Raw genomic sequence first — 23,560 nt, 5'->3', positions numbered from 1 at the left:
CAGTAAAAAAATCATGCCTACAATGCATTTTAATAGGGTTTTTCTATTTCGCAGATTTTCACTTTTCGCGGCTGGGTCCGGAACATAACCCCCGCAATGGAGGGGGATTTACTGTGTATATATATATATATATATATATATATATATATATATATATATATATATATATATATTCTTTTATTAATAATAATAATAAACACCCACACAAAAAAATACATTATTAATAATTATAATAATAATATTAATGATAATAATAAGTAACCCCTAAAATTAAAATTATAATAAATTATTATTATTATTATAATTAATAATAATGATGATAATAATAAACACCCAAACCCAAGCAAAAAACATATATTAATAATATTAATAATAATTATAAGGAATTTATTTATTTTGGTGTTAGGGTTAGGGTGTATAGACAAAACCAGCTTTCTGTTTTTTTTTTTCTAGAAAAAATTATCTCACATGAATGTGGGTGGACTTTTAAGGCACAACATGACACAACATTTTTTTAAAAATTAATTAAAAACATATGAATAAAAAATAGGATTTGAAAAAAGCCAACCAGTAAGGGGTTAGGGTGTTTAGGTATTTATTGTTATTTTATTATTATTATTTATTTTTTAAGGGGTTAGGTATTTATTTCTCATTACATAGTATTTAAATATTGTATTTATTTATTAATTAGTTATGATTAATCCTAACCCTAACTAAACCTTAACTCTAACCCCTTACCGTAACAAAAAATAATAATAAACATCCAACACCCCCCCCCCCCCACACACAAACACAAAAAAATTATTATTATTAATAATAATAAAAATAGTAGTAATTAGCACCTAACCTTAAAAAAATATATTAAATAAATTATCATTAATATTAATAATAATAATTATAATGAAATTATTTATTATGTGTTAGGGTTACAGTGTAAAGACAAAACCAGCTTTCCAGAGCATGCCAACATCCCAATTAGACAGAAGAAAGAATTATCTCACATGGATATCCTTGTGAGTGTGGGTGGATTTTAGGGCACATGAAACATGTACGCAAATTATTTCTATAAAAATTCAAAATTTTTTAACAATCATTAAAAATATATGAATAAAAAACAGGATTTGAAAGCAAAGCCAACCAGTAGGGGGTTACGGTGTTTAGTTATTTGTTATTTTATTTTTTTTATTTTTTTTATATATTTATTTAAGGGGTTAGTATTTTATTTCTTATTACATAGTATTTATTTACTGTATTTATTTATGATTTAATCCTAAACCCAACTTGACCTTAACTCTAACCCCTTACTGTAACAAAATAAAAATTGATAATTAAACATCCACCCCCCCCAAAAAAAATAAATAAAAAAAATACATTATTATTATTAATAATAATATTAATAATAATAATAATGAATTGATTTATTTTATGTTAGGGTTAGGGTGTATAGACAAAGCCAGCTTTCTAGAGTGTGCCAATATCCCAATTAGACAGAAGAAAAAATTATCTCACATGGATATTCTTGTGAGTTTAGGTGGACTTTTAAGGCACAACATGAGACATGTACACAAATAATTTCTATAAAAATTCTAATTTATTTAACGAATCATTAAAAATATATGAATAAAAAACAGGCTTTGAAACCAAAAACAACCAGAATGGGGGTTAGGGTGTTTAGTTATTTTTTATTATTATTATTTTATTTTTTAATTTTATTTATTTATTATTTCATAGCATTTAATTATTATTTATTTATGATTTAATCCTAACCCTAACTTAACCTAATATCTAACCCTTTACCATAACAACTAAATAATAATAAATTAATAATAGTAATAATAAAAAAAAAGGATGGAAAAGCTTTAAAACCTGAAAAACCTATCAAACAAATGATGATAGTTTTCTCTATTGACCAATAAAAAATGTCAAAGCTCAAAAACGTTGTATAAAAACGCCCAAATCGCACATTAAAACAAACCACCGAAAAAACGCTGAACTACGCTACGCTCAGATGTGAATGCAGCCTCAGATCACGAGGCAAACCGTGCCTTTCATGATCCAATGAAGAAGCAAAAGCTTCTGTTCAGGTGACGAGGGCGCGTAGGACGGCCTATTCAAGTAAATGGGTTGGCTCAGTGCGCTATGCAAAATCGCATGCAAAACGCTTAAAAAAATAGCATAGCGGGAACGCTTGTTCCCGCTACGCCATGTGAAGGGGGCGTTAGGGCAGACCATTAATTCCATTCCCTATGTGCACAGGTGTGCGCAGCCCAAAGCTCAAACACACATGGATGAGTGTGCGCATGTATACATTGTCAGTAGAGCAGTGGATGGTGTCAGTAGGGCAGTGGACGGTGTCAGTAGAGCAGTGGATGGTGTCAGTAGGGCAGTGGACGGTGTCAGTAGAGCAGTGGATGGTGTCAGTAGAGCAGTGGACGGTGTCAGTAGGGCAGTAGACGGTGTCAGTAGAGCAGTGGATGGTGTCAGTAGGGCAGTGGATGGTGTCAGTAGGGCAGTGGACGGTGACAGTAGAGCAGTGAACGGTGTCAGTAGGTCAGTGGATGGTGTCAGTAGAGCAGTGAATGGTGTCAGTAGGGCAGTGGACGGTGTGAGTAGGGCAGTGGATGGTGTCAGTAGAGCAGTGGATGGTGTCAGTAGAGCAGTGGACGGGGTCAGTAGGGCAGTGGATGTTGTCAGTAGGGCAGTGGACGGTGTCAGTAGGGCAGTGGATGGTGTCAGTAGAGCAGTGGACGGTGTCAGTAGGGCAGTGGACGGTGTCAGTGGGACAGTGGACGGTGTCAGTAGGGCAGTGGATGGTGTCAGTAGAGCAGTGGATGGTGTCAGTAGGGCAGTGGATGGTGTCAGTAGAGCAGTGGACGGTGTCAGTAGGGCAGTGGATGGTGTCAGTAGAGCAGTGGATGGTGTCAGTAGAGCAGTGGATGGTGTCAGTAGAGCAGTGGACGGTGTCACTAGAGCAGTGGATGGTGTCAGTAGAGCAGTGGACGGTGTCAGTAGGGCAGTGGATGGTGTCAGTAGGGCAGTGGATGGTGTCAGTAGGGCAGTGGATGGTGTCAGTAGGGCAGCGGACGGCGTCAGTAGGGCAGTGGACGGTGTCAGTAGAGCAGTGGATGGTGTCAGTAGAGCAGTGGATGGTGTCAGTAGAGCAGTGGACAGTGTCAGTAGAGCAGTGGACGGTGTCAGTAGGGCAGTGGACGGTGTCAGTAGAGCAGTGGATGGTGTCAGTAGAGCAGTGGACAGTGTCAGTAGAGCAGTGGACATTGTCAGTAGGGCAGTGGACGGTGTCAGTAGAGCAGTGGACAGTGTCAGTAGAGCAGTGGACGGTGTCAGTAGGGCAGTGGACGGTGTCAGTAGAGCAGTGGACAGTGTCAGTAGGGCAGTGGGCGGTGTCAGTAGAGCAGTGGATGGTGTCAGTAGAGCAGTGGGCGGTGTCAGTAGGGTAGTGGATGGTGTTAGTAGAGCAGAGATTGGTGTCACCAGGACAGGAAGTGATGCGATATCTTTATGATGGGGACAGATTCAGCACACATGTAAATCTATTAAGCAAAGCGGGGGGAGGGGTACAATATCACAACAAACTGTATTATCTATTGATTTTCAAAGGCCCATTCAGATCTGGTGCATTAGGTAAACGCATGTAATGCACAATTTCTTTTGTGTGCTGCCATAGGACAGGTGTTTCCAATGAAAGGGCTGACAATGAACAAAAAGAAAAAAAAAAAGAGCATGCATATGGACTGTGCCCTGCCAGGCACGTGCGTTGGAGCTGTGTTGTCTTGACGCACTGGGGGTCATTAAAAAAAAATGGCACCGCTAACGCCTGTAACATACATTAACCAGTTCAGGTCCGCCCCAATGCAAGTTTTTACTGGTACAGGGCGGCACCTGTGCGCCGGATCACGTATATATATATATATATATATATATATATATATATCGTGCCGATTCTGCCCTCGATCCCAAATTGCGAGATGTGAAAGGGCCTAAAATAGGGATTTTCCAATTTCTGATGCCTCAACATGCATTGCAAATCATTATTTGTTATATTAGTAGAAATGTTGCAATTCGCGATTTATGAATGTTGTAAGGATGACAGTTTATTGGGCGCGGCATGTTCCTGTGGAATGCGACACGTGTATTAGAAATGGGAAAATCCCTATTTGTGACATGTCGCATGACTGTAACAATTTGTGGGACGTACAGTATCTCACAAAAGTGAGTACACCCCTCACATTTCTGTAAATATTTTATTCTATCTTTTCATGTGACAACACTGAAGAAATGACACTTTGCTACAATGTAAAGTAGTGAGTGTACAGCTTGTATAACAGTGTAAATTTGCTGTCCCCTCAAAATAACTCAACACACAGCCATTAATGTCTCAAACGCTGGCAACAAAAGTGAGTACACCCCTAAGTGACAATGTCAAAATTGGGCCCAGTTAGCCATTTTCCCTCTCCGGTGTCATGTGACTTGTTAGTGTTACAAGGTCTCAGGTGTGAATGGGGAACAGGTGTGTTAAATTTGGTGTTATCGCTCTCACTCTCTCATACTGGTCACTGGAAGTTCAACATGGCACCTCATGGCAAAGAATACAGATGGCCTAGGCTATAAGAAGATTGCCAAGACCCTGAAACTGAGCTGCAGCACTGTGGCCAAGACCATACAGCGGTTTAACAGGACAGGTTCCACTCAGAACAGGCCTCGCCATGGTCGACCAAAGAAGTTGAGTGCACTTGCTCAGCGTCATATCCAGAGGTTGTCTTTGGGAAATAGACGTATGAGTGCTGCCAGCATTGCTGCAGAGGTTGAAGGGGGGGGGGGGTCAGCCTGTCAGTGCTCAGACCATACGCCGCACACTGCATCAAATTGGTCTGCATGGCTGTCATCCCAGAAGGAAGCCTCTTCTAAAGATGATGTATAAGAAAGCCCGCAAACAGCTTGCTGAAGACAAGCAGACTAAGGGCATGGGTTACTGGAAACATGTCCTGTGGTCTGATGAGACCAAGATTAACTTATTTGGTTCAGATGGTGTCAAGCGTGTGTGGCAGCAACCAGGTGAGGAGTACAAAGACAAGTGTGTCTTCCCTACAGTCAAGCATGGTGGTTGGAGTGTCATGGTCTAGGGCTGCATGAGTGCTGCCGGCACTGGGGAGCTACAGTTCATTGAGGGAACCATGAATGCCAACATGTACTGTGACATACTGAAGAAGAGCATGATCCCCTCCCTTCGGAGACTGGGCCGCAGGGCAGTATTCCAACATGATAACGACCCCAAACACAACTCCAAGACAACCACTGCCTTGCTAAAGAAGCTGAGGGTAAAGGTGATGGACTGGCCAAGCATGTCTCCAGACCTAAACCCTATTGAGCATCTGTGGGGCATCCTCAAACAGAAGGTGGAGGAGCGCAAGGTCTCTAACATCCACCAGCTCTGTGATGTCATCATGGAGGAGTGGAAGAGGACTCCAGTGGCAACCTGTGAAGCTCTGGTAAACTCCATGCCCAAGAGGGTTAAGGCAGTGCTGGAAATTAATGGTGGCCACACAAAATATTGACACTTTGGGCCCAATTTGGACATTGTCACTTAGGGGTGTACTCACTTTTGTTGCCAGCGGTTTAGACATTAATGGCTGTGTGTTGAGTTATTTTGAGGGGACAGCAAATTCCCAAAGACAACCTCTGGATATGGCGCTGAGCACGTGCACTCAACTTCTTTGGTCGACAATAGCGAGGCCTGTTCTGAGTGGAACCTGTCCTGGTAAACTGCTGTATGGTCTTGGCCACCATGCTGCAGCTCAGTTTCAGGGTCCTGTCAATCTTCTTATAGCCTAGGCCATCTTTATGTAGAGCAACAACTCTTTTTTGCAGATCCTCAGAGAGTTCTTTGCCATGAGGTGCCATGTTGAACTTCCAGTGACCAGTATGAGAGAGTGAGAGCGATAACACCAAATTTAACACACCTGCTCCCCATTCACTCCTGGGACCTTGTAACACTAACGAGTCACATGACACCGGGGAGGGAAAATGGCTAACTGGGCCCAATTTTGACATTGTCACTTAGGGGGGTACTCACTTTTGTTGCCAGCGGTCTAGACATTAATGGCTGTGTTGAGTTATTTTGAGGGGACAGCAAATTTACACTGTTATACAAGCTGTACACTCACTACTTTACATTGTAGCAAAGTGTCATTTCTTCAGTGTTGTCACATGAAAAGATAGAATAAAATATTTACAAAAATGTGAGGGGTGTACTCACTTTTGTGAGATACTGTATGTAGGTGATTGCATATATTGGGTGCGAAGAATAAGCACATTGCTGCGCCAAGCAGTAGGTGGACTACTTATGAATTACGGTCACGGCAACATCACAGATAATTTGTTGCAATCTGTGACTTTTTGCGCATGCAATTTTTCAGTTGCAATTCCTCATCTCCGCCACCAATAGTTTACTGGGCCCACCTCCCTGGGGTAAAATCTGAGGCCCAGTCGGGGTCAGCCTGCGTACCTCGGCTGTTGATTTTTACGTTCATGGGCAGTTGTGCCGCCATGGCCAGGAGGTTGTGTTGCAGGGCGTGCTGCATTAATCTCTGCTGCTCCTCCGCCATCATGGCCATCTTTTTTTCCGGAGGTTCTCCAGATTCCAGCTTTTCCCGCAGCTGTTCCAAGGCGGCGGCTTGCATAGCTTGTACGGCTTGGGCAGCGGCTGCATGATGGCCGGCGATGGAGACGGGGATCCCGACACGGTGGGGGTTTCCCGTCTGGTGAATGATGTCTTCTGGAGGAAAGAAACAAGTATATGAGTTAAGGCTGAATATATATTTTATTAAAATAAACAAAATTTGGAAAGTTACAAAGACACTCACAATGAGTGAAGACAAATGCACATGAACATTATTAACCACTTCTGGACCGGAAGGATTTCCCCCCTTAATGACCAGGCCATTTTTTGCGATTTGGCACTGCGTAACTTTAACTGACAATTGCGCGGTCATGCAAAGCTGTACCCAAATACAACTGATGTTCTCTTTTTCCTACAAACAGAAATTTCTTTTGGTGGTATTTGATCACCTGTGTTTTTTATTTATTTATTTATTGCGCTATAAACAAAAAAAAGAGCGACAATTCTAAAAAAAAAAAAAAAACAATATTTTTCACTTTCTGCTATAAAACATTCCCAAAAAAAAAATTTAAAAATCAAATTTTTTCATTATTTTAGGCCAATTTGTATTCTTCTACATATTTTTAGTAAAACAAATCCCAATAAGTGTATTTTGATTGGTTTACGCAAAAGTTATCGCATATACAAACTATTGGAAAGATTTATGTCATTTTTATTTTTAATTTTCTTTTTTTACTAGTAATCGCGACGATCTACGATTTTTAACATAGCGGTGGACAGATCGGACCCCTACCTGACATTTTTGACACTTTTGGGGGGAGCAGTGACATTACTACAGTAATCAGTGCTAAAAATATGTACTGTCACTGTACTAATGACACTGGCAGGGAAGGGGTTAACCCAGGGGTGATTAAAGGGTTAAGTGTGAGCCTAGGGGAGTGTTTTCTAACTGTATGGGGGAGGGACTTGTGGAATCAACACAGAGACCTGTTATCTTAAATAGGAGGATCACAGGCTTGGTTGGCAAATGTTTAAGGCATGGCTCACACGTATGCAGGATGCTCTTTCGGGGGGCACTTTGATGCACGCTCGCCCCTAGGAGCGCTCCTGCAGACTGTTGTACAGGTACGACAGTTTGCACAGCTTGATGAACGCTCGCCCCTGAAGTGGATGTCTCAGACAGTCCCCTTAATATTTAGAGGCAAGGTCTGGATGGGGCAATATAATGAAGCGGAGGTCCCAGATGGTTCCCCTCATTTTCAGAGGCGAGGTCTGTGTGGGGCCAACCCAAAAAGTGGATGTGTCAGATGTTTGCTCTCATTATTAGAGGTGAGGTCTGGATGGGGCCAACCCACGAAGTGGACGTTTTAGATGGTTCCCCTTATATTTAGGGGGGAGGTCTGAATGGGGCTAACTCATGACGTGAATGTTCCTGACAGCTCCCCTCATATTTGGAGGTGAGGTCTGAATTGGGCCAACCCATGAAGTGGATGAGTCAGATGTTTGCTCTCATTATTAGAGGTGAGGTCTGAATTGGGCCAACCCATGAAGTGGATGTGTCAGATGTTTGCTCTCATTATTAGAGGTGAGGTCTGGATGGGGCCAACCCATGAAGTGGATGTGTCAGATGTTTGCTCTCATTATTAGAGGTGAGGTCTGGATGGGGCCAACCCATGAAGTGGATGTGCCAGATGTTTGCTCTCATTATTAGAGGTGAGGTCTGAATTGGGCCAACCCATGAAGTGGATGTGTCAGATGTTTGCTCTCATTATTAGAGGTGAGGTCTGGATGGGGCCAACCCATGAAGTGGATGTGTCAGATGTTTGCTCTCATTATTAGAGGTGAGGTCTGAATTGGGCCAACCCATGAAGTGGATGTGTCAGATGTTTGCTCTCATTATTAGAGGTGAGGTCTGGATGGGGCCAACCCATGAAGTGGATGTGTCAGATGTTTGCTCTCATTATTAGAGGTGAGGTCTGGATGGGGCCAACCCATGAAGTGGATGTGTCAGATGTTTGCTCTCATTATTAGAGGTGAGGTCTGGATGGGGCCAACCCATGAAGTGGATGTGCCAGATGGTGCCCTCCATGTTTAAAGGCGAGGTCTGGGCAGGACCAACCTTTAAAGTGGTCATGACTTCAGTGTGCCCATCCTGAAGTGGTGGCACAAAATGGGGACTGTAGGCACGGTTAAATCAATTTTATTACCTACACAAACTTTTGCTGGCTGCCTAATTTACTATTTTGCTTTATTTTAATGACAAATATAAATTCCATGCCTGATTTGTGGTGTAAAAGAAAAGCAGTTGACCGCCTGATCTTTATGAATCTGTCACCCAAGGTTGTTCTCACCTTTCTTTATGGCCTGCATCTGGGAAATCTGCCCTCCATTGTGCGTTGAGACAGACAGGGCGGACATGTTGATCTTCGGGGAGGTGAGGACATTGGGAGTCCCAACAGGTGAGTAGCTGAAGAGGCCAGATCCGAAGCTCTGCCGGCGGCCCTCCCGCCGGTTGCTGTCGATGGCGGCTTGTAGCTCTCCAGGGGAGCTGAGCCCCCTCTTCTCACATTCATAGGGGTACAGATACTTCATGTATCTAATGGAAGAGGAGAGGAAGAATTATATCCAAATACTGAACTGCAATGAGAAAAAGTAAGCTGTGACCATACATGGCAGGATTTACACTTTGGGGTTGATTTACTAAAACTGGAGAGTGAATAGCCTGCTGCAGCTGTGCATAGAAACCAATCAGCTTCCAGTTTTTTTTATCAAAGCTTAATTAACCACTTGCCGACCAATCACTGGGACTGTACTGCGGCAAAGTGGCTCGATTCCGTCCAGCAACGTAGACCTACGTCGCTGGACTCCTCCCCTTGTGGGCGGCGCGCGCGCGCCGCCGGAGACTCACTCTCACTGTGTTCAGTCACAGCGGGAGTCGGGCCAGGGGAGGAGCAGCTGTGATCGCCGCTGCTCTTCCCCGATCGTCGGGGAATCGAGTCTGGAGATCCGCCCACTTGTGTAAACAAAGCGGGCGGATCTCCTAAGTGACAGGCAGGGTCAGATTGCAGGATTCAGCATAATTGAACCTGCGATCTGTCCCTGTGTCACTCAGTCACCTCCCCCCACACACGTTAGTAAGCACCAGGCATACATTAACCCCTCCCTCTCCAATAAAATTAACCCCTTCCCTGCCAGTGTCATTTTTACAGTAACAGTGCATATTTATAGCACTGATTACTGTAGTAATGTCACTGGTACCCCCAAAAGTGTCAAAATGTCAGTCAAGGGTCCGATCTGTCCGCCGCAATGTCGCAGTCCCGCAAAAAAAAATCGCAGATCGCCGCCATTACTCGTTAAAAAAAAAAACACCAAAAATGACAGAAATCTTTCCCTTAGTTAGTAAACGCAATAACTTTTGCGCAAACCAATAAAAATACGCTTATTGCGATTTTTTTTACTAAAAATATGTAGCAGAAAACAAATTGGCCTAAAATGATAAAGAATTTTGATTTTTACATTTTTTTGGGGGGGAATTTCATATAAAAAAAATGTGAAAAATATTGTTATTTTTTTCAAAATTTTCACTCTTTTTTTGTTTATAGCGCAAAAAGTAAAAATCGCACAGGTGATCAAATACCACCAAAAGAAAGCTCTGTTTGTGGGAAAAAAAGGACGTAAATTTTGTTTGGGTACAGCGTTGCATGACCGCGCAATTGTCAGTTAAAGTCGCACAGTGCCGAATCGCAAAAAGTGGCCCAGACGTAAGACAGCAAAATCCTCCGGTGGTAAAGTGGTTAAGCTGAAGTCAGAAGCTGATTGGCTACCACTTTGCCCCACATTTTGCACTCTCATTTTAGTATATCAACCCCATTATGCATTTTCCTCCACTTCTTTGGATCCCCTTTGTGCATTCCTTTATGGTCACTATGCACACTATATAGCCAAAAATATGTCGACATACAGTATAGCAATCAGACCTACTATATGGACAAATGTATGGAGACCCACCCTACAAACAATGGAGTTCAGGTGTCGCCAGTGAAGGGTCCTGTTAATACTACATCGTAGAAATACATTGCAGACAATTGTGGTCTTCCAACTTTGTGGTACCAGTTCGGTGAAGACTCTTTTATGTTCCACCATGACTGTACCCCTGTGTACAAAACCAGCTTTATAAAGACATGGTTGGTCCAGGTTGGTGTGGAGGAACTTGAGAGTCCTGCACAGAGCCCTGACCTAAACCCTACTGAACACCCTTGGGATGAATTGAAACGCCAGATGTAAGCTAGGTCTTCTCATCCAACAACAGTACCTGACCTCACAAATGGGCACAAATTCCCACACTCCACAAACTTGGGGAAAGCCTTCCCAGATGAGTGCAGGTCAACTGAATATTACTGGCCATTACTTTAGAATGGGATTGTCCAACAAGTTCATTTAGGAGCGATGGTCTGGTGTCCAGGTGTCTATCTGTGACTACATACTGTAGGGGAGATTTTCTCCCATTTCCTGTTCTGACAGGAAGTAAGGTGAATCTCTACAATAGTAAGAGATGGAAATAAAAGGTTGATAGAGGCTCTAAGCCTTTCTCACTCTGTCCAAATCTAAATAGCAATTCTTGGTTGGAGTTGGACTTAACTGCTTTCTGAGCCACTGACCAGGAGCCAATATACAGTTAGAGAAGTTAGAGATTCCGATCTACATAATTCTGATCTACCTTTAAAGAGCTAGACCTCCGGTCCTCATATTTTAACCTCCCTGGCGGTATGATTCTTTTGGATTTTAGGTGCTGAAAGCAGTACCATTATTTTGCATGTAATTCTTGTGAATGAGCAGCCCAAACCAACTGTATACATTTATTACATATATATATATATATATATATATATATATATATATATATATATATATATATGTATATATATATATATATATATATATATATATAATGTATACAGTTGGTTTGGGCTGCTCATTTACAAGAATTACGTATATATATATATATATATATATATATATATATATATATATATATATATATATATATATATGTGTGTATATATATATATATACGTATATATATATATGTATATATATATATATATATGTATATATATATATACATATATATATATATATATGTATATATATATATATATACGTATATATATATATATATATATGTATACTGTGTATATATATATATATATATATATATATATATATACATAAAAAGTACAGTAAAACTGCAGGAATAGGCACTGGGGGGCAATGTAATGTGATTTTTTTTTTATTTTGAACTGTATCAGTGTGTTTGGTGTGTTTTACATTTGAATTTGCCGCCGGTTCCACCCCCCTGTGAACGTCACGTCGCCGGAGACGGAAGCCGGGGCTCGCAGACGATCGGGAGGAAGCTCCGCCGCCGCATACCGCCCGCATGCTCCCGTTCCATCCCCTGCTCATGTTCCATCCCCCTGCTCCTGTCCTCCTGCCCCCCCTGCTCCTGTCCCATCCCCCTGCTCCCATCCCGTCCCTCTGCTCCCTCCCCCTGTTCCTGTCCTGTCCCTCTGCTCCTCTCCCTGCTCATTCCCCCCTGGTTTGTTTCCTTGTCCCCTCCTTCTATTCTTCCTCCCGCTCCTTTCCTCATCCCCTGCTTCTTCCCCCTCCTCTGCTCCTGTCCCATCCCCCTGCTCCCATCCCGTCCCTCTGCTCCCTCCCCCTGTTCCTGTCCTGTCCCTCTGCTCCTCTCCCTGCTCCTTCCCCCCTGGTTTGCTTCCTTGCCCCCTCCTTCTATTCTTCCTCCCGCTCCTGTCCTCGTCCCCTGCTTCTTCCCCCTCCTCTGCTCCTGTCCCATCTCCCTGCTTCTTCCCCTGTTCCTGTCCCCTCCCCTGCTCCTGTCTCGGCTCCCTGCTCCTGTCCTCGCCACCTGCTCCTGTCCCATCCCTCCACTCCTGTCCCATCCCCCTGCTCCCATCCTGTCCCTCTGCTCCTGTCCCATCCCCCTGCTCCCATCCCGTCCCTCTGCTCCCTCCCCTGATCCTGTTCTGTCCCCATGCCTCCTCCTGTTCCTGTCCTGTCCCTCTGCTCCTGCCACCTCCCTGCTCCTTTCCTCCCCACCTGCTTCTGCCCCTGTCCCATCCCGCTGTTCCTGCTCCTGTCTTCATCCCCTGCTTCTTCCCCCTCCTCTGCTTCTGTCCCAGTCCCCTTCTCCTTTCCCTGCTCCTGTTCTCTCCCCCTGTTCCTATTTCATCCTCTGCTCCTGTCCCATCCCCCTGCTCCTGCCCCCTTCCCTGATCCTTCCCAATCCCCTGCTCCTGTCCCATCTCCCTGCCCCCTCCCCCGGTCCCGTCCTTGCCCCCTGTTCCTGCCCCTGCCCTATCCCTCTGCTCCTGCCCACTCCCTTGCTCCTGTCCTCACCCCTTGCTTCTGCCCTGCTCCTGTCCCATCCCCCTGCTCCTGCTCCTTCCCTTGCTCCTGCCCCGTCCCATGCAGAGGTTGCTGATGTCACATCCAAAATGGAGCCACCAAACAGCAGTTTCAGGCTTGTTCAATGTCATATCATCAATATTTATGAGAATAAATGCACAAAACCAGGTAATCAAAGATATAATATTACGGGAAACATTGTTGCTACTGTTAATAGTATGGGCCTTTAGGAGAGTCACCAGAGCAGCCAGGCAACCTGCATTTTCACAAGGAGATCAGTAATATTAGCTTACATGTCTCCTTCATGGTACGATTGCAATTTTCCTTTGTATATTTATAAGTGTAAGTAACTCTCAATGTTCGGTGATCCATAATCTACCATAAATGCTGGAAGTGGTCCTTGCTGAAGGCTATTCTGCAGCTCCTACAGTAAAGAACCCTTTCACAGCTCTGTCCTTACCATAGAGGGGCGCCCTCCTGTGTCCCCCCCTGATTATTAGCCCTGAATAATGGTTGGTGATGACTCACTGTGTTCGCAGGGTGAAAGCGGCGCTGGTGATGGAGGTCGGAAGGCTCAGCCCTTTGGTGATCTCTCTCCATATCTTCTTATTGATGACCTCCACCAAGCCGCCCTTCTCCGTCACCAGCCTGTAGAGCGTGTAAAGGTCCAGGACCTGCTTGGCCATGATGGGGATCCGATTCACCGGCGTTCCTGCAACACAAAACCCCGAGACGGTGAGACGGCCTGAAGATCAATCATCTCTATATATTGATAAGTAATACATTGATAAACCGCCAACAGGAGCTTCACATTTGATGGCGGTGCTCCCAACCACAACTCTAAGGTCCAGTTGGACCTCCGGCCTCATCTTCAGTCCTGTACAGTTGTACCGACATCTCTCCAGGACTGAAATGGCTTCCTCTGATATTACTGCACACTGTGAGCTTCTTACAGTGTGCATTGGAAGCTGCAGAAAGCCAGAGCCTGCCTCATTTCCTGGCTGGAGGACGTCCTTTTCTCCCCGGCCCTGACTTTCCTTGACCACACCCCTTTCATTCATTAGAGGTCAGTTCTTTGAATTACCACGCCCACTCCTCCAGAGTGACATCCACCCATCACATTATTCTATTTGCATAACTCCTCCCAAGAGCCAGCCCACTGCTTGCACCAGGGCTCTTGAGAGGGCACTATGATGGCCCCTCCCACCAGCCGTGATCTGCTTTGAATTCGCACCTGAACCGCACCCAAAAACGCACGGAACCCTTTTGGAACGCAGAGCCGATCACACTCACATGTTATGCGATTCAGGTGCGGTGAAAACCACATCCAATTCGCACATATGTGAACCCAGCCTAAGGGTTAAAGTGGTCGCACACCCTTCAATATACCCAGTGAAGTCACTGGCCTCGGGTGATACACAAAGATGAAAGTTGTACCTGTTTATCTTCTATTCATCTATTAAAAGTTCTGAATTTAAAAAGCTGGTATGAGCTTTTATATAGCAGGGGGTGGAGAGGTGATGTTACACTCAGTGAGGAGAGCTGATTGGAAGGAAGGGACAACCCCCCCCCCCCCTCCCCAGGGGAGGACTGGGCCAGGGGGCAGGGGGGAAATCGTCCCCTGGGCTGCTCTGATGTCCTGTAAAAAGGCTGCAGGATGAAGACAAGGACAGAGCGCAGCCCCCCCAGCATGGATGGTGTAAACTGTGTCTGAGCAGAGGCCGGTTCCATGCCCCACCGGAGACTCTCCTCCTTCAGAAAGCACCAACCAAGCTGTCCCAGCTCCCCCCAACTGCCCCCTGCTGGCCAGGTCAGGAACCGGGATTCAGCTGGTGAGTAGAGAGTACCCAGGGCGGAGCTTCAGCCTGGAATGGGGGTCAGGAGGAGATAAGGAAAAGGGAGAGTTGGAGGGGGGGGGGGACAAGTCACTGCACCATGGGCCTCTGGTTTGTAATTGCCCCCCTGTGCTGAAAGTTGCCAGTCTGCCCCTGCCCCCCCCCCCCACCTTCACACAGCACACAGGAACAGAGCTGAGTATATTAATCACAGGCTGTGTGCTGGAGCTCCCTCCCCTGTCACCATTTTTCTCTTGGTGTCAGAAATGACTCATGCTCATCTCTGTCCTTGCTCCTGGTAAATAATCGGAACTGCGCAGACGGAATGCGCTTTCTGCTGCGTCGGGTGTTTATGAAGGACGATGCGCTGAATCCATGAAAAATCCCCTCTCCCCCCCCCCCCTTTCCAGGCTTTTATGTGTCAATTAGCTGAGATAATCTCCGGCCAAATGCCGCGTCTTTGTGGCTTTTTAACAAAGTGTCTGACCTGGAATAATTAACCTGCGCTTCGCCTCTCCGGCTTTATTGTGCCGCCTGAATTTATGAGGAAGGTGTTCAATAGAGAGCGGGATTTACACCACTGCTGACTCCATCCGTCTCCGAGGAGATAAAGGGGGACAAGACGGAGCGCGCCATCGCCGCAACATTAACATCTTTTCCTGACCTTTCCGCCTGACCTTTCGGCACGGCGAGCAGTGGGACCGCCAAAGTGCTTATAGGCTTTCATGGCTTAGGGGGGGGCGCCGCCGAGACTGTGCGTGACCCTTCACTGAACACTTTGTCCGGGTTCGTTTTTAAACCCCTTCCTTCGAATGCAATTCAATCGAGAAATCAGCGATTCACACATTTCTTAATATCATGGGTCGCGCCTGTGTAAGGGGTGTTGAAACAACCATTTGTAGACTCCATTGCAAGCTCAGGAGATGGGGTAACAACCAGGGTCAGGACAAGGGGTGGGCGGGAGGCGTGTCAGTCAGAGGCAGGGTCAGGACAAGGGGTGGGCGGGAGGCGTGTCAGTCAGAGGCAGGGTCAGGACAAGGGGTGGGCAGGAGGCGTGTCAGTCAGAGGCAGGGTCAGGACAAGGGGTGGGCAGGAGGCGTGTCAGTCAGAGGCAGGGTCAGGACAAGGGGTGGGCAGGAGGCGTGTCAGTCAGAGGCAGGGTCAGGACAAGGGGTGGGCGGGAGGCATGTCAGTCAGAGGCAGGGTCAGGACAAGGGGTGGGCAGGAGGCGTGTCAGTCTGAGGCAGGGTCAGGACAAGGGGTGGGCGGGAGGTGTGTCAGTCTGAGGCAGGGTCAGGACTAGGGGTGGGCAGGAGGTTTGTCAGTCAGAGGCAGGGTCAGGACAAGGGGTGGGCGGGAGGTGTGTCAGTCAGAGGCTGGGTCAGGACAAGGGGTGGGCAGGAGGCGTGTCAGCCAGAGGCAGGGTAAGGACAGGGGGTGGGCAGGAGGTGTGTCAGTCAGAGGCAGGGTCAGGACAAGGGGTGGGCAGGAGGCGTGTCAGTCAGAGGCAGGGTCAGGACAAGGGGTGGGTGGGAGGTGTGTCAGTCAGAGGCAGGGTCAGGACAAGGGGTGGGCGGGAGGCATGTCAGTCAGAGGCAGGGTCAGGACAAGGGGTGGGCAGGAGGCGTGTCAGTCTGAGGCAGGGTCAGGACAAGGGGTGAGCGGGAGGTGTGTCAGTCAGAGGCAGGGTCAGGACTAGGGGTGGGCAGGAGGTTTGTCAGTCAGAGGCAGGGTCAGGACAAGGGGTGGGCGGGAGGTGTGTCAGTCAGAGGCTGGGTCAGGACAAGGGGTGGGCAGGAGGCGTGTCAGCCAGAGGCAGGGTAAGGACAGGGGGTGGGCAGGAGGTGTGTCAGTCAGAGGCAGGGTCAGGACAAGGGGTGGGCAGGAGGTGTGTCAGCCAGAGGCAGGGTAAGGACAGGGGGTGGGCAGGAGGTGTGTCACTCAGAGGCAGGGTCAGGACAAGGGGTGGGCAGGAGATGTGTCAGTCAGAGGCAGGGTCAGGACAAGGAGTGGGCAAGAGGTGTGTCTGTCAGAGGCAGGGTCAGGACAAGGGGTGGGCAGGAGGTGTGTCTGTCAGAGGCAGGGTCAGGACAAGTGGTGGGCAGGAGGTGTGTCAGCCAGAGGCAGGGTCAGGACAAGGGGTGGGCAGGAGGTGTGTCTGTCAGAGGCAGGGTCAGGACAAGTGGTGGGCAGGAGGTGTGTCAGCCAGAGGCAGGGTCAGGGCAAGGGGTGGGCAGGAGGTGTGTCTGTCAGAGGCAGGGTCAGGACAAGTGGTGGGCAGGAGGCGTGTCAGCCAGAGGCAGGGTCAGGACAAGTGGTGGGCAGGAGGCGTGTCAGCCAGAGGCTGGGTCAGGACAAGGGGTGGGCAGGAGGTGTGTCAGTCAGAGGCAGGGTCAGGACTAGGGGTGGGCAGGAGGTGTGTCAGTCAGAGGTAGGGTCAGGACAAGTGGTCGGCAGGAGGTGTGTCAGTCAGAGGCAGGGTCAGGACAAGGGGTGGGTGGGAGGTGGGTCAGTCAGAGGCAGGGTCAGGACAAGGGGTGGGCGGGAGGTGTGTCAGTCAGAGGCAGGGTCAGGACAAGGGGTGGGCGGGAGGTGTGTCAGTCAGAGGCTGGGTCAGGACAAGGGGTGGGCAGGAGGCGTGTCAGCCAGAGGCAGGGTAAGGACAGGGGGTGGGCAGGAGGTGTGTCTGTCAGAGGCAGGGTCAGGACAAGGGGTGGGCAGGAGGTGTGTCAGCCAGAGGCAGGGTAAGGACAGGGGGTGGGCAGGAGGTGTGTCACTCAGAGGCAGGGTCAGGACAAGGGGTGGGCAGGAGATGTGTCAGTCAGAGGCAGGGTCAGGACAAGGGGTGGGCGGGAGGTGTGTCAGTCAGAGGCCGGGTCAGGACAAGGAGTGGGCAAGAGGTGTGTCTGTCAGAGGCAGGGTCAGGACAAGGGGTGGGCAGGAGGTGTGTCTGTCAGAGGCAGGGTCAGGACAAGTGGTGGGCAGGAGGTGTGTCAGCCAGAGGCAGGGTCAGGACAAGGGGTGGGCAGGAGGTGTGTCTGTCAGAGGCAGGGTCAGGACAAGTGGTGGGCAGGAGGTGTGTCAGCCAGAGGCAGGGTCAGGACAAGTGGTGGGCAGGAGGCGTGTCAGCCAGAGGCTGGGTCAGGACAAGGGGTGGGCAGGAGGTGTGTCAGTCAGAGGCAGGGTCAGGACAAGGGGTGGGTGGGAAATGGGTCAGTCAGAGGCAGGGTCAGGACAAGGGGTGGGCGGGAGGTGTGTCAGTCAGAGGCAGGGTCAGGACAAGGGGTGGGCAGGAGGGACAGCCAGTGGGCGTGCCCTGGGGAATGTTGGTGGTCAGGTCCGGGTAGGGCCCCGGCCTAAAGCTGTGTAAGGAGCACCAAAACTTGTGATGGCTGCCCTGCGTGCAGCTGAACCATCATCCCGCCCTCCTAAAAAATGCCACCACAGGCAAACGCCTTGTTTATCTTGCGGTAAATACGCCTTTTTTGCGACTCGGCACTGCGTTACTTGAACTGACAATTGCGCCGTCATGCGACGCTGCACCCAGATAAAATTGATGTCCTTTTTTCCCCACAAATAGAGCTTTCTTTTACTTGCAAAAGTTTTTTATTTTGTAAGACATATGTAGAATAATAACATACAATCTCAGGAAATATTGCATAAGAAAGGTATACAATGTGTCATATACAGAGCCCTCTCGGGAAGGGACTTTGTAATGATAACAATGGCAACAATGCAATACGAGATAGGCATGGTTACTAAAACAGTATTACTAAAACGTCTGAGGATCAGACCAGAATCCCAGCCCGCAAGCAAAGCACAGAAAAATATAACCGTGGACCTCCATGTAAGTTACAAACGCCCTCTGTAAACCAGGAAGGGGAACCCCCCCCCCCCCCCATGAATCTTATGAACTGGGGTTATATATAATCACCCTCTGAAGATATAGGTCCTGAGAGAGGTAGATACCCTATAAGCCACAAGAAAGGAGGAAGTATGGAATATCCGAAAGGAAGAAAAGGAAAGGAAAAGAAGGAAAGAACATAAGAAGAGAAAGGGGATAGGAGAAAGAATGGAGATGCTGGAGTGGATGCAAGAAGGGATCGGGTGGAGAAAATACAAAACACAGACAATTAGGATGAGGGAGGTGAGATGTACAGACGCCAGGGTTCCCATACTGCTTCAAATTCCGCTTGCTTGTCACGGAAGATGCTGACCATCTTCTCCTGGGTCATGATCCAAGAGATTTTGCGTTTGGTCGCCCCCATTGAGACCGAGGGGGACTTCCAAGCCCGAGCCAAGGTAAGCTTCCCCCCCAACAACATGAAATGCATGAGCTTCAAACTGGTTCTGGGCCCTTTTACACCAGAGCCAAGAAGCAGTGCTACTTCCGGGGTCCTGGGAGCCGGAAGCCCAGTAACTTTGCGGATCAGACTAAACAATTTATTCCAAAAACTACGGATACGCGGGCATTCCCACCAAATATGGAGCAAGGAACCCTGATGTCCGCACTCGCGAAAGCAAAGAGGATCAGTCCCCGGGTACATTCTGGCTAGACGGGTGGGAACAAGGTACCAACGCGTAATAATCTTAACATTAGCTTCAACTAGAGACATATTCAAGATACCTTTAAAAGCCCTCCGGAAAATGGAGTTCCAGGTGTCCGGTTCCCACGATAGCTCCAGATCCCTTTCCCAGGAAAGGGCGTAACCGGGCTTGTCAGGTGAGTCGATCAAAGCCCTGTAAATCAACGAAATACCTCCCCTCTGGACTTGAGCTTGTGCACACCAGCATTCATATGAAGTGGCCCGGGGTTCAACATCTGAACCTGCGACCATAGATGATAGGAAATGTCTAATCTGGTGCAACCTAAATTTTTCTGAGGAAGGCATATCAAGCTTACTCGTACAGTGTGCGAGTGACAAGGGGCCCTGAGGTGAGAGGAAGTGTCCTATCCTGAATAGTCCCTTGTTGGTCCACCATCGAAAAGCCCTTATGTTTAGTCCCGGAACAAAGTCCGGATTGTTAAAAATATGTGTCAGGGGTTTGTGAGCCGAGATAAGTGTAGGATGTGTATATAGTCTATCGCACAGCGCTAATGAGTGAGAGAGGGAAGGTGCCAATACAGGAGGTCTCCTACTTGGAGGAGCCCAAACCAAGTAATCTATGGTGTGATTAGGGACCGATTGTCGTTCCATATCAACCCAATCCGGTCTGCCCCCCATAGCATATACCACCGAGAATTGTGCCAGTTGGGCTGCCTGGTAGTATCTCCAAAGCAGGGGGACCCCTAGGCCCCCCTGTAAGCGGCTTCTGAAGAGGACCCTCCGCGGGAGTCGGGGACCTCTGGTGCCCCAAATAAACTGAACCATCTTGGATTGAAGACTCTGCAATTTCCCTTTAGTTACCTGTATCGGGAGTGATCTAAAAAGGTACAATATCCTGGGGAGAAGGTTCATTTTAACAGAATGAACTCTTCCCAACCAGGAAATGTTCCCTCTGGCCCAAAGTTCCATATCGGTAGACAATTTAGCGAACAGAGGCGGGTAGTTGGCTTGGTACAAAGAGGAGATGGAGGCGGTCAAATTGACCCCCAGGTACGGGATAGAGGTGGTGGTCCAGGAGAACGGAAAATTTTCCCGGAGGGTCAATAGAGCTTTCTTTTAGTAGTATTTGATCATCTGTGCGATTTTTATTTTTTGCGCTATATTTTTAAACGTCAATTCTGAAAAAAAAACAATATTTTCCACACTCTGCTATATAACATTCCCCCAACAAAAAAAAAATCGAAATTTTTTCAATATTTTAGGCCACTTTGTATTCTGCTACATTTTTTAGGTAAAAAAAAAAAATCACAATAAGCGTATTTTGATTGGTTTGCGCAAACGTTATCGCGTCTACTAACTAGGGGAAAGATTTATGTCACTTTTAATTTTTTCATTATTACAGTAACAATGCATATTTTTTAACATCGATCACTGTATTAATGTCACTGGTCCCCAAAAAGTGTCAGAAATGTCAGTCAGGGGTCCGATCTGTCCACCGCAATGTCGCAGTCCCGCAAAAAAAATTGCAGATCGCCGCCATTACCAGTAAAAAATTAAATAAATAAATGAAAATGACATAAATCTTTCCCCTAGTTTGTAGACGCGCTAACTTTTGCGCAAATCAATAAAAATACGCTTATTGGGATTTTTTTTTTTTTTTTTTACTAAAAATATGCAGCAGAATACAAATTGGCCTAAAATAATGAAAACAATTGTTTTTTAAATTTTTATTTTTTTTGGGAATGTTATATAGTAGAAAGTGAGTTTTTTTTTTTTTTTACCAGAATTGTCACTCTTTTTTTGTTTATAGCGCAATAAATAAATAAAAATCGCACAGGTGATCAAATACCACCAAAAGAAAGCTCTCTTTGTGGGGGAAAAAAAGGACATCAATTTTATTTGGGTACAGTGTCGCACGACCGCGCAATTGTCCGTTAAAGTAACGCAGTGCCGAATCGCAAAAAAATGGCCTGGTCATTAAGGGGGAAAATCTTCCGGTCCAGAAGTGGTTAACACTGTTTTAAAAAAAATAAATAAAAAAAATCTCCCGGAGCTGACGTGGTTAAAAAAAACGAAAATTGTTTTTATGGTAATTGTCGACAATTTCTTATTGTATGAACATGTTTACACTTATACAACAATTTAATACTTTGTCATTTAAATTTATTTTTACATGCTGAAAATTTATTAATTCATTTAATTTATTGTTATTATTATTTATTAATTAATTTATTGTTATTTCTATTTTTTTTTTTTTTAACTTTCAAAATATTTTATTAGTACAAAGAGTAAGGTTACAAACAAGAGCAATACCAGGTTATTTCTATTTTTATATACTTTTGATATTGTTATGTATTGAAAAATTATTTTCAATAAACATTTATAAACAAAACAAACAAAAAAAAATTGTAACTTTATACGTATACAGGACACATTATCTTTATTACTTTATTTCTGAAAAACTCCAACATTTTCTGCAAGGTGATTGGCAAATATGCGCAGGCAGAGGGATTTTCATGACTGTGTCATCTCTGAGCTGGCATTTCAGTCCAGGAAGTAGCTGGTGACCCTGGATGATGCCTGAACAAAGATGGCGCCAACCTTCTGGAGAAAAAAAAATGAAGCCATTGTCAAGGGGAGCCCTGTGATCTCTGTGTACCTGGAAGTGTTAGACTGACACATTACGGGTGACGGTCCAGCAAGGAGTAGTCACAGGGCTCTCCGTTGCATGCAATCTTCATCTTCCTGTCTGGGTCCTGATTGGTGGGTTTGTAGTATCCAGCAGCAGCCCTGAGCAGAGAACTCGCCGCACGCCGTTTCCAATAACTGCTGATGTGGGTTCTGCGCTTTGACTATTTACTGAGAACATTTCCTCGTACCCGCCTGACAATTCATTACGGTAACTTGATTACATTGTGACACGGAAAGGCAAACCGCAGGACAGGCCTGGAGACGCCAGGAAGACGTTACCGCTCCGCCATCAATCTCCACTCATCTCGGTCGGATCTGTCGACACTTCCCAGAAAAAAAAAAAAAAGACGATTGTTGTAGATTCACTTACACCCTCCGAGCTAAATCTGTTCTGTCAGTTTCCATGAATGGAAGGGAGAGCGTCCCGCCTATTGATCGCAGCGCTGCTGACTGCGCCGTTATGGAAATGGATTCCCAACCGCGGCAGCTCCCGTGTCCATCAAATCCCAATATAATGAATGCGGACCGGCAAGGTAAAGCCGAGTAAAAAAACTTTTACTTAAACATGTTTCCCAAAAGTGTGTGTGACAACAAAGGAACACAATTAGGAGAGGGACAGAACATTGTCACCCCATAACAGGAAGTGCCTGAACAAAGACCTTCATGGCAGGATCACCAGAAATTATTTAAATGCTGCAGATTAAAACCTAAATAAAAATGACTTCTCACAGAAGCTACCTTGTGTCCTCTGTTGCTAGGATGCTTCTGCTACCGAACATCCTTGTGTTGCTAGGATGCAGGTGTCTTCTGCTGCTTAACATACTTCTGTTGCTAGGATGCAGACGGCTTCTGCTGCTTAACATACTTCTGTTGCTAGGATGCAGGTGTCTTCTGCTGCTTAACATACTTCTGTTGCTAGGATGCAGGTGGCTTCTGCTGCCTAACATCCTCTGTTGCTAGGATGCAAGTGTCTTCTGCTGCTTAACATACTTCTGTTGCTAGTATGCAGGTGGCTTCTGCTGCCTAACATCCTCTGTTGCTAGGATGCAGGTGACTTCCGCTGCCTAACATTCTCTGTTGCTTGGATGCAGGCGGCTTCTATTGCCTAACATCCTCTGTTGCTAGGATGCAGGTGACTTCCGCTGCCTAACATCCTCTGTTGCTAGGATGCAGGTGGCTTCTCCTGCCTAACATCCTCTGTTGCTAGGATGCAGGTGGCTTCTGCTGCCTAACATTCTCTGTTGCTAGGATGCAGGTGGCTTCTGCTGCCTAACATCCTTCTGTTGCTAGGATGCAGGTGGCTTCTGCTGCCTAACATCCTCTGTTGCTAGGATGCAGGTGACTTCCGCTGCCTAACATCCTCTGTTGCTTGGATGCAGGTGGCTTCTATTGCCTAACATCCTCTGTTGCTAGGATGCAGGTGG

The 23,560-nt window shown here is 46.5% G+C and overlaps 1 protein-coding gene across 1 annotated transcript in view; it reads right to left on the bottom strand.

Moving 5' to 3' along the window:
- The window catches only part of ARID3C (AT-rich interaction domain 3C), a 288,981-nt gene that overhangs the window by 21,277 nt on the left and 244,144 nt on the right, over positions 1-23,560 (bottom strand). Inside the window, exons 4-6 of the mRNA XM_082243022.1 lie at positions 13,592-13,775; positions 8,989-9,233; positions 6,524-6,793 (exon numbers count right to left, since the gene is read on the bottom strand). Coding sequence (XP_082099148.1) covers positions 6,524-6,793; positions 8,989-9,233; positions 13,592-13,775 — 699 coding nt within the window. The remainder of the gene's footprint in view (positions 1-6,523; positions 6,794-8,988; positions 9,234-13,591; positions 13,776-23,560) is intronic.

Source organism: Pelophylax lessonae (assembly GCF_965119305.1).
Source record: "Pelophylax lessonae genome assembly, chromosome: 1".
NCBI lineage: Eukaryota > Metazoa > Chordata > Amphibia > Anura > Ranidae > Pelophylax > Pelophylax lessonae.
Note: the sequence above shows the minus strand (reverse complement) of the source record. Positions and strands in the feature narration are given on the sequence as shown.